Genomic DNA, 15,094 nt, shown 5'->3' on the forward strand with positions numbered 1-15,094 from the left:
TGATGTTAATAACAGGGTGCTTTAGACCACTGTACTACCAAGGCTTTTTGATACCGCATGCATATGTAGATGGCACTCGTGAGCGAATTGCCTTATTTTGTGATGTCACATGCATGCACGGATGGCGCACATGTGCATTTACAGTGCTGGGCGAACCGGTTGTTACAGTATGTGATGCCCACCTCTGGTTTTGCCCCGTTTTACAACCTTTCTTGCCACAGTTGTTAACTGAATCGCTGCAGTGGTTAAGTTACTATAGTAGAAACATGGTTATTAAGTGAATCCGGCTTTCCCATTGACTTCATACATCATAAGGTCGCAAAGGGTAATCACATGACTGAGGACACTGCAACTGTCATAAATACATGCCAGTTGCCAAGCATCCAAATTTTGATCCTGTGACCATGGGGGGGGGGTGTTGCAACGGTCATGAGAAAAATGGTCACAAATCACTTTTTTCAGTGCCATTGTAACTTTGAATTTGTCACTAAACAAATTGTTGTAAGCCAAGGACTACCTATATACTCTTATCCAGTGGTGAAATCTAAAATTTGTTACTACCGGTTCTGTGGGTGTGGCTTAGGGGGGGTGTAATGTGACTGGGTGGGCGTGGCTATTTTTTTTCTTTTTACTTTTAAAACCATTTTTTCTACAACCTCTTCGGCGAAGAGGTTGTAAAAAAATGCGTTCAAAAGGCTCTGACGATCCCAGCTAAGTTGCCTGATTGGCAGAGACTTTTTTTCTTTTAAATGCCTCTGCTGATCAAGCAACTCAGCTTGGATCGTCAGAGGCATTTAAAAGAAAAAAAACCTTTTTGTTGTTTTAAATGCCTCTGATGATCCAAGCTGAGTTGCCTGATCATTAGAGGCATTTAAAAGAAAAAAAGGTTTGTTTTTTTTTAAAGCCTTTGACAAACCGAGCTGAGCCGTGCGATCATCAGAGGCTTTTTTATTTATTTTTAAAAGCATTTTTTCTGCCAAAGAGGTTGTAGAAAAAATGTTTTTAAAAGTAAAAAAAAAGCCTCTGATGATCATGCGGCTCAGCTGGGCATGGGAGGTGGGCAGGGATTTTTGCTACCGGTTCTCTGAACCACCCGCCAACATCGCTACTGGATCGGGTGATCCGGTCCGAACCGGGAGCATTTCACCCCTGCACTTATCCCTGTATCTTCTTGTGGAAAGAGCTGCATGCCCCACATTTTCATGAGTACATGATGCCACTGAAGTAATAGGTTGACAATTCTACTGCAAAAGGCTCCCAGAATGCTTGGGCCTAGAAAGGCCACAAAAGGCTTCCATTACCATAGGAAGAGCTGTTAGATACTGGATGAGGCAACTATTTTGAGGCAGTTTTGCACTCCATGAAGATACTTACCAGTGTGCTTTCTACCGTGCATCTGCAAATGAGACAGTTTAAAGTATCGTTTGTTACAGCCGGGATAGACGCACATGAAAGGTCGCTTTTCATTTGTGTCGCTTGCTGATCTAACAATTGTTGGAGGCACTCCAGACATCCGCCGCATATCCTATAATGGCATAAAGAGGAGGACTGAGAACTGTAAAAACTGTAGTGCAGGGGTGTCCAACCTTGGCAACTTGTGGACTTCAACTCCCAGACTTCCCTAGCCAGGATGACTAGCTGGGGAATTCTGGTTGTTGAAGTCCACAAGTCTTAAAGATGTCAAGATTGGAAAAAGCCCCATCCCTACTATACTGCAACAAGACTTCCTACTGACATTTACGTTTCCCCGAAATATAGGTAGCATCAAATCCTGGCATTGTTATTTGTTACATGTCATAAAGGAAATTGTAACACAGTTTTCCACAATCCAAAAGGCTTCAGTAGCATTTCACAAGGGAAAATGCTTGGTCCTTCATTTTTCCTTCTCGTTAATTTTCTGCCCTCCAAGTATTGGATTACAACAACACCCATAAATCCCCACCATGATTTTTATCCAATGTGGTTTGACAATCACGGGGGGTTGTAACTCAATATATCTGGAAGATTTCTCAGCAAAAGGGGGCAAATTAGAATTTGTCAGCAATAGATAACTTAAATATTTTCCATTTAGTTATTATATAGTGAACACTATATTCTAATAAAAAGAAAATATAGTGTTACCTTGCTATTATCAAAGCAGCTAGGTAATCAGTCCAAAATTATATACTTTCCTTAATATACTCACTTGAATTCCTCTAAAAACTCCATGGGTATGTATTCTGTACTGGGCCCCACAGCTGTATAACATCGGGGCTGCGTGATTATCACTTTCATATCCTGTTCCATGGCTGAAAATAAAAAGAGATCAAAGGTTGGAAATTAAGCTTAATTATAAATCTCATTAGAAAAATGAGTTTGCAAAAGTTTGCAATATTTCTTCATTTATGCTAAAACGGTTTCAAAACATTTCAATAGTTTTAAAGTTCAAACTTCCTATGCAGAAAGATACCACAGTTTGCTAAAAACTTGGGCTGCAAAGAAAGAAGATAAATTTTGTTCACCTATACTTACAATGCCCATATGTCCTTTATTATGAAGTACTGTCTGTAGGAGATGACCAGGATGAGCCTAAGGGAGGGGTCAAATGTGTCATCAGTCTTGAGTCCCTTTGGGTTTACAAGATGCCTAGGTTCCACCGACCTTGGATTCCATTGACTCTTATCTATCACCGTCAATTTGACCATTAGTAGTTCAGATTCTTGTAGAACATTTAAGCTTGCAATAAACCTTTATGTTCATTTGAACTGCTTGGATGTCCTGATTTTTCACGCTTAACACAGTCCTTTATTTCAGAAAGCTGTCCTTTAGTTTTATTTATTTTTCAAAAATTCATTTTTATTTTGATCATTTTCCTTGTTTTGTATAAATGGTACCACTTGATGCACCATTTTTCACATTAATATGAAAAGCGTGGACATTGAACTGTCTTTAAAATATTTTAGATATTTTTATTAGAGTGTATGTTTTTGTAACTTTTTTTATTTTTGTTTTTTAATTTTCATTCATTAGGCAAATTTATAGATATAAATGATTTTTTTAAAAATCTTTATGAATCTCTTTCAGCTTTGCCCCCTTTTCGGGTTTGTCCTTTATTTTTTCCATGAAAATATGACTTCGGTAACCTATATTTTAACAATTGAATACTGAAACATTTTTTAAAAAAATAATAGATTAAAATAGTAGAGCCACAAAAAGTAATACTGCATATGTGCAGGTTATTTATCAGCTAAATGCCAAGTTGGTAATTACGAATATCTTTGGAATTAGCAAAATACCTCAGGTTTCACATTAAGTGCAGTGTTTTTTTGTCAGCACCTCATGACTCAGATATAAGCAGATAGGACAGAGAAAGTGATGACATTTACAAGAACAGCAGAACTTGTACCCACAGGATAGGATTACAAATCAGTGTCCTAACTATTTTATTCATACATCATCTTAGAAGATGCATTGTGGCTTAACCTTTAGCCAAAGGGGAAACTATTCCCTGTAGAAATCAATGATCTCTTTTACTTCCAGCAAGGCAACAACTACACCAAACTATTTTATTTTACTTTTGAAATTTTAAATCCCCAAGGCTAGAAATCTTTTTAACATTATTAATGTGTGTTCTGCAATGCTCCCCAAATTTCAAATAGTCATGATCATTATAACAATTTATGCTGGCCTAGGTCCAGAAATTTAAACATCAATGAAGATGGTAAAATAAAAGAAAACATTGGAAGACATCAAGATGGACAACAGATAAACAGAGTTGTAACTATTTATTTAGTTATTTTATTTATTTAATTATTTGTCAACAACTACAAGGAAACAAGTATCAATATGGACATAGACACATGAAAATTGGCACAAATAAATGGATATAAATAAGCAAAACATAGCCATACACACATAAAATGAGTACATATAAATGGGGACAGTAGGGCAGGGACCGTAGGCACACTGGTGCGCTTATGCACACCCTCTTAGGGACCTCTTAAAAAACGTGTAAGGTCCACAGTTTAAGGTAAAAGGTATGGGGGTTAGATAAACTAACAACAGGATCAGGTAGAGTGTTCCAGACATTTACTACTCTGTTGCTGAAGTCGTATTTTCTGCAATCAAGATTAGAGCAGATAACATTTAGTTTGTATCTATAGATAGCCGTTTTGTTATTGCAGTTGAAGTTAAAGTAGTCATTAACAGGTAGGACGTTATGGTAGATAATCTCGTGTACTAAGGAACGTAGACGGACGGCATAGTTCAAGGTTATATGGGACACTTTGCTTCATTTGTGCTTCATTTTAATTCCTGCTGCTGCTTAGTATTTTGCTACAATTTGGATTAGAGGGGATTTGAAGTCTGAAAAAAGTATACTCATATAAAAGTTTTCCTCATAGAGAAAACAAGGATAAAATATAAGTGTTGTGGATGTCCTTGTGGATGCCATAGTAAAATAACACATGTAGTAGTGTTTCAATATCCTTAGATATTGATATTGAAATTGAAAAGGATATTGAAATCCCATAGAATACCGAAATATTGAAGTCCTGTGGGCAAACCTGTTTTTGTATGAGATTCTAAAATAGTTCTCTTGTAATAGTACCCAAGGCAAAACATTATGCCTTAACTTCCCTATGCCAAGCTATTTACCCTCTAACAGTCTATGGAGATTCTTGATCATTCAGGTCATGGTTGTCCCAAAGGTGTTTTTCAAAAGGTAAATGGACTTTCTTGGGTTGTTTGTTTGTTTGTTTGGTTGGTTGGTTGGTTGGTTGGTTGAGAACATTTCAAGTAAAATGTTTTTGAAGCTTTGTGGATGAGAAGTGAACTGAAGAAGCTGAAGAACTAAGGAGAAATTTCCTGACAGTTAGAACAATTAATAAGTGGAACAACTTGCCTGCAGAAGTTGTGAATGCTCCAACACTGGAAGTCTTTAAGAAGATGTTGGCTAACCATTTGTCTGAAGAGGTGTAGAATTTCCTGCCTAAGCAGGGGGTTGGACTAGAAGACCTCCAAGGTCACTTCCAACTCTGTTATTCTATTTCTATTTCTAAGAAGTTCAGAGAACTGAAGAAGCTTTTTGGTTGAGAAGTGAAACGTTCTCAAGAAAAGGATCAAGAACCTTTTGGGACTTCCATCTGAGGCGAACTACTATTTAGCCTCTGTAGAAGTGTATCATTGGCATAGTCATACCCTCAGGAATTGCTTTCCAAACCTATATGTCTTTTATTTTTCTTCTATGACATTGAACTGCAAATAGTTGAGGTACACTTTTTTTCTTCAACTAAAAGTCAAAGTCTCTTTTCAATTACATATGATTTACCTTATATAATCCCAGATAAGGCAAGAATTTTAAGTGCCAAAATATACTTTAAATAATGGGTTTGGCTTATCCGCAGATGGGCTTATACATGCATATGTACAGCATAAGAATTATTTACCCCGAAATGAGATCAAATTTGGGTTCAAATGGGGTTTGGCTCCATTACAGAACTCGGTGAAGAATTAAACTTTTATTCAGCCAACTTTGTCAAATTGGTTCAGCGTATGGTTTTTGGTCACACAGAGCTCCTCTTTAACTAAAACTATGTGACTTTTCCTTAACTGAGAAACTTTAGATTTTCTCAAAGCATTAAACTCTGATATACCCCAAATTCTATTGTTTACGGTCACGAATAACAAAGAAGAATTGTTTTATTTTTACATTTTTATCTACAGCATGTTTAAAATCAGTTCTATTATAGGGAATAGAATGGACATCTTTATCCATTATCTTTATCTTTAATATTAGCCAGACAGCTGTCTAAATCTTGCATGGATGAGGGGCAGGGCAATGACATAGGGACCTTATAATCCTTCACAAGGTAGGAAGAATCCACCACTGATGTCTATTCCAGATAAACAGAACTGGATAAGATTTATGGAGTTGAATTTGTCTTAGACATATCAGTTGATTTAATAATTTCCAGAGCCAAACTCTCCATTGAAAAGTAACAATTGAACAATGCCTCTATGTGAAAGTAACAATTAACAATTTGCACTAAATCAGTCTAAGTGTTCCATCTTAAATAAACTTTTAGCGGCATCCCCAATTTAAACAGCTCGTACATTCAAATATGTGTGAGTCACGGTTAAAGTAACTGATTAAGTGCCTAAACAATTTAGTTTTATAATGCTAACATAACATGCTCCCAGTTCTGTTATTTAGTGTCAAAGTTTTCGAAAAGGAGAACAGAAAGATGGAAAGAAAGAAAGAAAGAAAGAAAGAAAGGGAGGGAGGGAGGGAGGGAGGGAGGGAGGGAGGGAGGAAGGAAGGAAGGAAGGAAGGAAGGAAGGAAGGAAGGAAGGAAGGAAGGAAGGAAGGAAGGAAGGTAGATATATGTATATTTCATGTCCTAGCAATCAATGAATATACAACAAGGAAACAAAAAACAATACCTGAAAAATGTCAAATAAAGGCTATTTAGCTATCTGAAAATCCCTTAAAAACCTTTCAAGTCAAGGCAGAAGGTATTAAAATTATTAATTAATCATAATGTTATATAGTGTGTATATGACTGGTAAAGCAGAATATATTGTCTGATGAAAAACAGAGCAGCTCTGAAGAATCACTTTAGTGTGGTTTTAAAAAAATCTTGAGAGATTAATTTCTGATCTGAAAAGTATGAAACTTTCAATTACTTCATTACACCACTGTTATTTTGTTACACTGGCACATTTCATATGATTCATAGCCTACATTCCCAAGTTAATAAAGCTACACTAAGCATTTCTGAAGAACACGGTGACAAGTTAGCAAACATCAGCATGAAATATGAATAAAGAACAATTCATCATAATCAGACTTGAATGTTTTAATTCAAGTGGGGGTGGGAAGAGTTTACATAGAACAGACCCTACATTAAGCTATAGCATTTTAAAGAAGAAATTGGCATGCTTGCATATAGAAATAGCCAAAAAATGTGAGGCACAGGAAAAATGCCATTTTCGTTTAGAAACAAATGAAAAGGAGTTTAATGTTACCAGTTTACTTAAGATATTTCTTTCTTTCTTTTTTTTTTTTTTTTGCTTTAATATATATGCCGTCCTTCTCCGGAGACTCAGGGCAACTTACAATGCGTTAAGCAATAGCCTTCATACTTTTGTATATTTATACAAAGTCAGCTTATTGTCCCCACAATCTGGGGCCTCATTTCACCTACCTTTGAAAGGATGGAAGGCTGAGTCAACCTTGAGCCTGGTGAGATTTGAACTTGCAGTAATTGCAAGCAGCAGTTGTTAATAACAGTGCTTTAGTCCACTGTACTACAGGCTCTTATTTCTTATTGGAATACTGAAAATAACCATCATCTTTTTAAAAGAAATATAACTATTAAAGCAGCTATATTATCAAAATGAGTTATGATTTTTTTTACAGTATTTCTTGAAATATTCTCATTGGTTAAGATCAATGATCCTTTTGCCTAAAAGACTTAGGGTTAGGATGCTCTTACAGAATATCCATTAATTTTTGGTAGTTTTAAGCATGTGAATCAGGGGTGGGTTCTACTTACCTTTACTACTGGTTTGCAGCGGGGGTGCACGCGCGCACTCCCTTCGCTCTCTCTCGCGCGCACTCTTCTGTGCAAGCACAGAAGCGTTTTCATGACGTCAGGTCGGTGGGTGGAGCTCCCGCCGGTTTTACTACCGGTTCTATAGAACTGGTGCAAACCGGGGGCAACCCACCACTGATGTGAATTACACTAAATTTATTTATTTATTTATTTATTGGTTTGATTTATATTCCGCCCTTCTCCAGAGACTTAGGGCGGCTTACAATGCGTTAAGCAATAGCCTTCATCCTTTGGTATATACCTGCTTAGTAGGGCTTTCGGCCCCCCCTAAGCGGTGTTCTTTTTTATACAAAGTCAGCTTATTGCCCCCACAATCCCGGTCCTCATTTTACCTACCTCAGAAGGATGGAAGGCTGAGTCAACCTTGAGCCTGGTGAGATTTGAACTCGCAGTAATTGCAGGCAGCTGGCAGCTAAGTGCTACTTAACAGCACTTTAGTCCACTGCACCACCAAGGCCCTTAACCCATGTTGTTTTATTATTATTATTATTATTATTTATTAGATTTCTATACCGCCCTACTCCCGAAGGACTCAGGGCGGTGCACAGCCAAACAATAAAAACACATACAAAAGTTTTGTATGAAGAGGTGGCATTTCTGCTGATACAGGTTGTTCTCTCCTGTTGAAGACCTACATCCCCATTCCATCCTCATTCCATTCCTTCATTAATCCTCACAGACAGTTCTGGACACCAAGGGCCCCAAGGACAATGAGGGGATGAAGCAGTGGTGGGTTGCCCCCGGTTCGGACTGCTTCGCAAGAACCGGTAATAAAACCGGCAGGAGGCCCCGCCCACTGCCCCTGATGTCGTCATCGGGGATCTGTGCATGTGCAGAAGCTTCTGCGCATCCACAGAAGCAAGGCACGTGCGCAAGCAAAGCAATCGCTTGCATGCAATCCCGTTCCAAACCGGTAGTAAAGATAAGTAGAACCCACCCCTGGGATGAAGATGGTTATTGTATGAGGAAAGTTCTTTTCATGCATCTAAGGGTGCAAACCATTGTTACTGCAGCACTTGTTACTTCTAGGCTTACTAGCTCTTCAGCTGTGCCTTGATTCAACTTGAATTATATTCAGACTTGCAATTAAATTGAATATTTCACTGTGCTACTTACTGATAGTTTTGGTGATACCCTGTGTTCTAACAGAATACCCATCACAATACTCAGCAAGTGTAATTTCTATAGAAGCAGAAAGACAATTTAGAAAAAGCAATAATTTTTTTGCTTTGAAACTCTGTTTCAAAAGTACTATTTTCCATCTTGAATCGACTTGCGCCCTTCCAAGCAGTTAGTTTACTGATTCCTTCCAGTCTTGTAACATACCCAGCTCCAACTAGCCACAACATCTGGCACACCTCACTCTCTTCAGTGGCTGGCCATTGCCCTATGGCCATTTCATCTTGGCTGCTGGGTTGCTATTTTCTTAATGGAGCAGCAATTTCCCTTTTTTATTCTTTCTAAGTGTTTCAAAAATGATTTATATAAACAGAATACAATACATAAAGTTCCCTGGAAGCCATGCTTTCCCTCTCTTCTACCAGCACAACTTTGCTTCATTCATTCATTCATTCATTCATTCATTCATTCATTCATTCACTTTAATCTCACCTTTATTACTTTTATAAATAACTCAGGCTAGTGAACTTACCAAATACTCGTTCTACCTCATATTTTTCCCACTCTCTGAATGAACCCCTGCATTTTCTTGGAAGATTTCAGAAATAGTTTCCCATTGCCTCCTTCTTAGGGTTAAGAAAAAATGTCTGGCCCAAGATCATCGAGCTGGCTTCATAAGAATAAGAATAAGAATAATTTTATTTCTATACCACCCTTCTCCCGAAGGACTCAGGGCGGTGTACAGCCTATTAAAAGCACAAGACAAACATCAATTAAAATTATTTAAAATTATTAAATAATTTGGCTCAATTTAAAACCCCAGAAATTTAATGCCTAAGCAGGACCAGAAATCAGAGTCTTCTAGTTTCTAGCCTAATGCCTTAACCACTCCACCAGATTTTTATGAATAGCTTGCTTTCAAACTTTACTGTTATTAAAAGTAATGTATCGTATTTCCAAACTTTTAAAATTAAGAAATGCATTTATAAAGGATAGAAATTCCATTTATAAAAACATATGAATATATTTGCAGCTGGATCTTTATTATTCCTAGTTTCTTTTGATGGGCAGCACAAGGGAGAAGTTGATTAATATGGTAGTTTATGAGAAATATAATGAATAACAATCGATGGCTGGGAAATTTCTCCAAGAATAACAGATTGCTTTCAGTTGTTCGACCACTGCTGAGAAAGTTGCTTAGTTACCATTAGATTTTAAGACACCGGCCAAAAATCTTCTGTTTTGAAAGAGTTTTTGTTTTGTTTTTAATGTACATAGTTACTATAATATGCTCAATAAATTATAAATAATAAGGATTTGTACATATATTTCTATCAAAAACAGAGGTTTGATGCAATTGATTTAAATGAGAACTGTAAACATTGCTTAGTATCCAGAATAGTTGGCTTTTTACAGAACTGGTGTCTGCTTAGTGATTACTCGGTTCTCCATCATGCATCACAAGTATTTATTTCTTCATTGTAAATTGGATTGTTCCAATGGCCATCTACCTTCCCAACAATTGATAAGAATTGTACTGCTGTTCATTTTTAAAACAAATGTCTGAGAAAAGATGCCTTTCAGTCTATGAGAGGCTCGTGAGGCATTTGATATATATAAAGTGTGCAAAAATTATGGCAGCAAAAATATAGTGAAAACTATATTTTCTGCTTCCAACCGATGTTGTAGGCCATTTGCAGACAGAGATGTCCCTGTGGGGCACAAGTAGGAAAAGACTTTTAAAACATGATTTATGTATGAGAATATCTTTATTGAACCATATATGAAAAAAGTGAGCAAGGATATAAAAGATACCAATTCTGGAGAGGGAAAAATAAACTGCATATTTCAGAATAAAGCAAGATGTTCCTTTATGTTCAAAAACTACTTTAATGTTCAAATGTTCAAAAACTACTTTAAAAATAAAGACAAATATCTGAAATACTAAACTCCTGGGAATCTTTAATAAGCAGTCCATCAATGTCTTTTAAAAGATGTATATCTTTGCAAACTAGCTTGTGATCATGACAACTGAAGTTGAAGTATAATATAACTCTCTTCACTAGAGAGGATAGATAACTATTTTGGCATATATTATAGGCAATGAGATTATATCTAGCACCTGATTTTTCATAGATTCTATAATCTTGGCATATGCCAAAATATTTAAATTTGCTTCTCCAAAGATAGTTAATCTTGATTTAATCTTCTCTCTGCCTTTTTCCTATCTAGGCATCCCAGGTGTCATTAGCACTAATGGTCAGCATTTACAGATGCTGGAATACCATTTATTTTCTCCATTACTTTTAAATTCTTTTATTTAATACAAGAGACACAGATCTTTGAAAAATAATTATTTCCCCTTAATGTAAAAATGTTAAGTACCCTGCAGAACTAATACAGGGATTATATGTAACTATCAGTACTTTTTTCCTAATTAGTTGTTCTAAAAGGATAATAAATCAAATCCTCATAGTGCATCTGCTCTGTAAGAGATAGCAAGAATATATGAACAGCAGCATTATATTGTCCATGGATGTGCACAGAGGGAGGAGGGAGGGAGGCGCAATGCAGTGTTATTATCAAAGCCATGACTGAAAGTGGCACAGCAAAATGGTTCCACTTACCATTTTGCAGATTTTGACCCCCTGAAAAATGCCAGTGGCACTGTCACAACTCAAAAAAAAAAAAAACATTGGATGAAGGATATCAAAAGACTTGCCAACATCTAGCACAAAGACAATTTGACTTGCATGGTTCCCAGCAAACCATTCATTGTGAAACAGCCAACCACTTGGTCTTCATTTTTTTCTCCATCAAAATTTAGTTATATAAACAAAAAATAATTGGACATGTACATTGCCCAAAACCATAGTTGGCTTAACAATGATTTCCCAAATAAGCTGCAATTGGATGACTTCATAAAACTCTTTAAGTTAATTTGGGAACAAGTCATTGTTTAGTACAATTATGTTCATCGCAACAGTCGTTCATATCTTTATCATCCTATGGTTACAGTATTATAATATGCTGTACATGAAACTGTCTCTGAATACCAATCTGAGTAGTCTATTGTTGACTGGCATTTGTTACCATTTGCATGTTACACTGGTGCTTCAGGTCCTACACTGGGTTTCTATTGGCTTCTGGGTATAATTAAGACTGCATGTTTTTATTTATAAATCCCTATATGAGTTGGCAAACTATCCACCTCTTTCAGTTGGAATTGAATTGCCTGATACAGAATAAACTGCCTTTGATCCCTCACTACTGCAACTTAAAGGCTGAGGCTTGCAGACATTTCTTTTCAATGGCCACCCCTAAGCCCTGTCTCCTAAATTACATCAAACTGCCTTCTCTCCTCCCTGCTATTGTTGGCTTTCCAAAAGTTGTTACATCAAATTGTTTCAGAATACCTATAGCAATTCTAAAGTCTAAAGAAAAGAAGAATTAGAAGTGGCATGATAGAAGTATTCCAGTATTTGAGAGGCTGCCACAAAGAAGAGGGGGGTCAAATTATTCTTCAAACACCAGAGGGCAGGACAAGAAACAATGGTTGGAAACTAATCAAAGAGAGAAGCAACCTGGACTAACTTCCTAACAGTGAGGACAATCAACCAGTGGAACAGCTTGCCTTCATAAATCCTGGGCACTCCATCACTGGAGGTTTTTAAGAAGACACTAGACAGTCACTTATCTGAAATGGTATAGGTTCTCCTGCTTGAGAAGGAGGCTAAACTAATGGACCTCCAATGTCCCTTTCAGCTCTGTTCTGTTCTGTTCTGTTCTGTTCTGTTCTGTTCTGTTGGTAGTGCTGATGATGATTTATGTTTCTTACTGTTATTTTATTTTAGTGTTTTACTTATCATCAATTTTATGTATTTTTACTATGGATGTGTTATTGTATTATTATAATTTATATCTGTTTTGAACTGCTACAAGTCCAGTTGATTACATTACAAACTTGTAATGAGGAAATAAATAAATGCTCCTTCTTTCAGAAGAAGAATGCTCCTAAAATACTTACAAAGAGTATACATCTATATCATGGCTTAGCTCAATATTGCTTATGTTTCCAAAATATCTGGAATTGTAGTCAAACATCTGAAAGTTGAGAATGAGTGATTTTTCTCATTGCTTGCTTGATTGCCTGGGGACAACTAACCATGGAATTAAGTGTTTTGGTTTTTTTTGCCCACTGTTCCTAATTCTTTTTTATTTTTAAGGGATGTCTAACAATTATTCCATTTGTGTTTGTTCTAAAGCATTTTTTCTGTCCTTGAAAAGAATCACAACAAATCAACCAAGCAGTATCAGAAGAAGCAAACTAAAACCATGCCATTTAAAACAGAGGTTGCAGAAAGAGACAACAGTCAGTGGAAATACTTATGAAGAAAAGAGTCATATGCTTTGATTTCAATAGGAGGAAGTCTAACTCTTGGGACTGGAATCTTGGTCCAATGAATTTTCATATTTTCATAAATTACTATGTTGAACTTTCTGCTCTTCAACTAATATTTTCAACATAATAACTTTACCCATTAATGTTGAACTAATTTAAAAAGCCAAATTACAGAATAGAATAGAATGGAATGGAAGGGAAGGGAAGGGAAGGGAAGGGAGGGGAGGGAAGGGGAGATAAATCTTTACTAATTAAGTCATTTGACCATATCAACTATAAAAAACTGATACAAAAATACAAATGAGAAAACAATACTGGTAATAAATTGCTACCCTTCAGATAACCCCAATCTAATCTAAATATTCTGTCCTGTTCAAAATTACCTTTGAAATAAAGAACTGCAGTCTTACTAGTGATATGCAGGTTAATTTCCTGCAGAAAGTATGCTTGTTTCTCCTGGGTGCCCCAGTATTTTTAGTTCTTAAATAAAAATCTAAGTAAGCAGGCCTTTCTATAGAGTACAGTTTGCAGTCAAGGAGGATATATCCAATGTCTTCAGTGACTGGTGCGCCTCAAATGCCCAGTCTTTGTTCAAGTGGAACTCCATAAAACCTCCCATATCTTACCATGGAGTCCAATTGTTCGAAACAAGCTTAAGAAAAAGCTCTTCTATGATGTTGAGTCATGAAAGTTGCTAAACACTTTTATAACTGGGAAGATTTCTCTTACTGCAGATAAATACTATAAAATGTGAACAAAACATTGCCATAAAAATATTAATAATATGACCCCAAGTATTTTTTTTAAAAAAAGGGGATCATTTCTACAATATATTTGCCAATATGGATTTATTATAATTTAAAATTCCTTTTGGAATTGCACATTTCTTTTATTCAAAAATCTGCTCCATATCAATACACTGCCCAGAATAAAATGGTATTATCTTTCTGCTTACAATTATATTTGCAATGACCTTCATCTTCCCATTTGGTCCAAACTTCATAAAAGAGGAAAGAATACTATCCAGAACAGCTCCCACATACTGTCCTCAAATATTTCACCTATCATGCAGCTTCCTCAAAAAGAACTTCCTGCTTCCAAGGTAACAGGAAACATTTCTGGACACATAATGATTTGTCTGAAGTCCACTCCCTTTAGAAGGGACATGGGAGAGATCAAAGGGAGGAAGCTGAGGAAAATGGGAGGGAACGGGAAACTATATGCCAAAGATATAAGAGTGGTGAGAATTCAATATATTAAAAGGATGTGAATGGTATAAAGAGAATAAAGATCTTAGGGGGAGATTAACACAAAAATTGGGAAGGATATTGAGGGTATCAGCTGCAGCATCATGACTGTTGCAAAAAGGGGTGTTCCCAGTGGTGGGATTCAGCCAGTTTGCACCACTTTGGGAGAACCGGTTGTTAACTTTCTGAGCAGTTTGGCAAACTGGTTGTTGGAAGAAATTATTAGGGCAGAGAACCAGTTGTTAAATTACTTGAATCCCACCACTGGGTGTTCCTGCTGTACTGTAATCCGACTGAGCTACTTAACACCTTTCCAGTTTAGATAAACCTTTGGGCAGCCTGCACCTTCCAGTTCCCACCTCCCCTATTTCTGTATCAGTTGTGAGGGGGAAAAAAAGGAGGTGGGAAGAATTTCCCCAAAGCTTTAGAAAAATGAGAATTTTGCCTCCAGATGTATTCTAAACTGCTGGACCTAGACTGCCCTGAAACCTCAATTTTCAACCCAAACCAGAATTAGTCTAAGCCAAGGTTCTATAATTTAGACTTTTCACTTGAAATCCCTGATTTTACCCTCCCTGCCTGTCAACTCTCTAGGATGCTGCTGTTAAAACTATACTTAGGATAACATATCTATTTTCCCTTCATTTCTAAAAAAATTAGTTGCTGGATTAGGGATGTGTTGACTCTTAAAACAGCTAAGAAAAGTGTTTTAAGGTGATCAACCTTTG

General features: G+C 36.6%; 1 protein-coding gene across 4 annotated transcripts in view; it reads right to left on the bottom strand.

Moving 5' to 3' along the window:
• Positions 1 to 15,094, bottom strand: part of WT1 (WT1 transcription factor) — a 55,190-nt gene that overhangs the window by 11,234 nt on the left and 28,862 nt on the right. For all 4 annotated transcript variants that reach the window (XM_087878142.1, XM_034417171.3, XM_034417170.3 and 1 more), the window contains 2 exons: positions 2,186 to 2,288; positions 1,375 to 1,525 (listed from right to left, as the gene is read on the bottom strand). In XM_087878142.1, coding sequence (XP_087734268.1) covers positions 1,375 to 1,525; positions 2,186 to 2,288 — 254 coding nt within the window. The remainder of the gene's footprint in view (positions 1 to 1,374; positions 1,526 to 2,185; positions 2,289 to 15,094) is intronic.

This window comes from Pantherophis guttatus, chromosome 1 (genome assembly GCF_059756535.1).
Source record: "Pantherophis guttatus breed Tessera chromosome 1, ASM5975653v1, whole genome shotgun sequence".
Taxonomy (NCBI): domain Eukaryota; kingdom Metazoa; phylum Chordata; class Lepidosauria; order Squamata; family Colubridae; genus Pantherophis; species Pantherophis guttatus.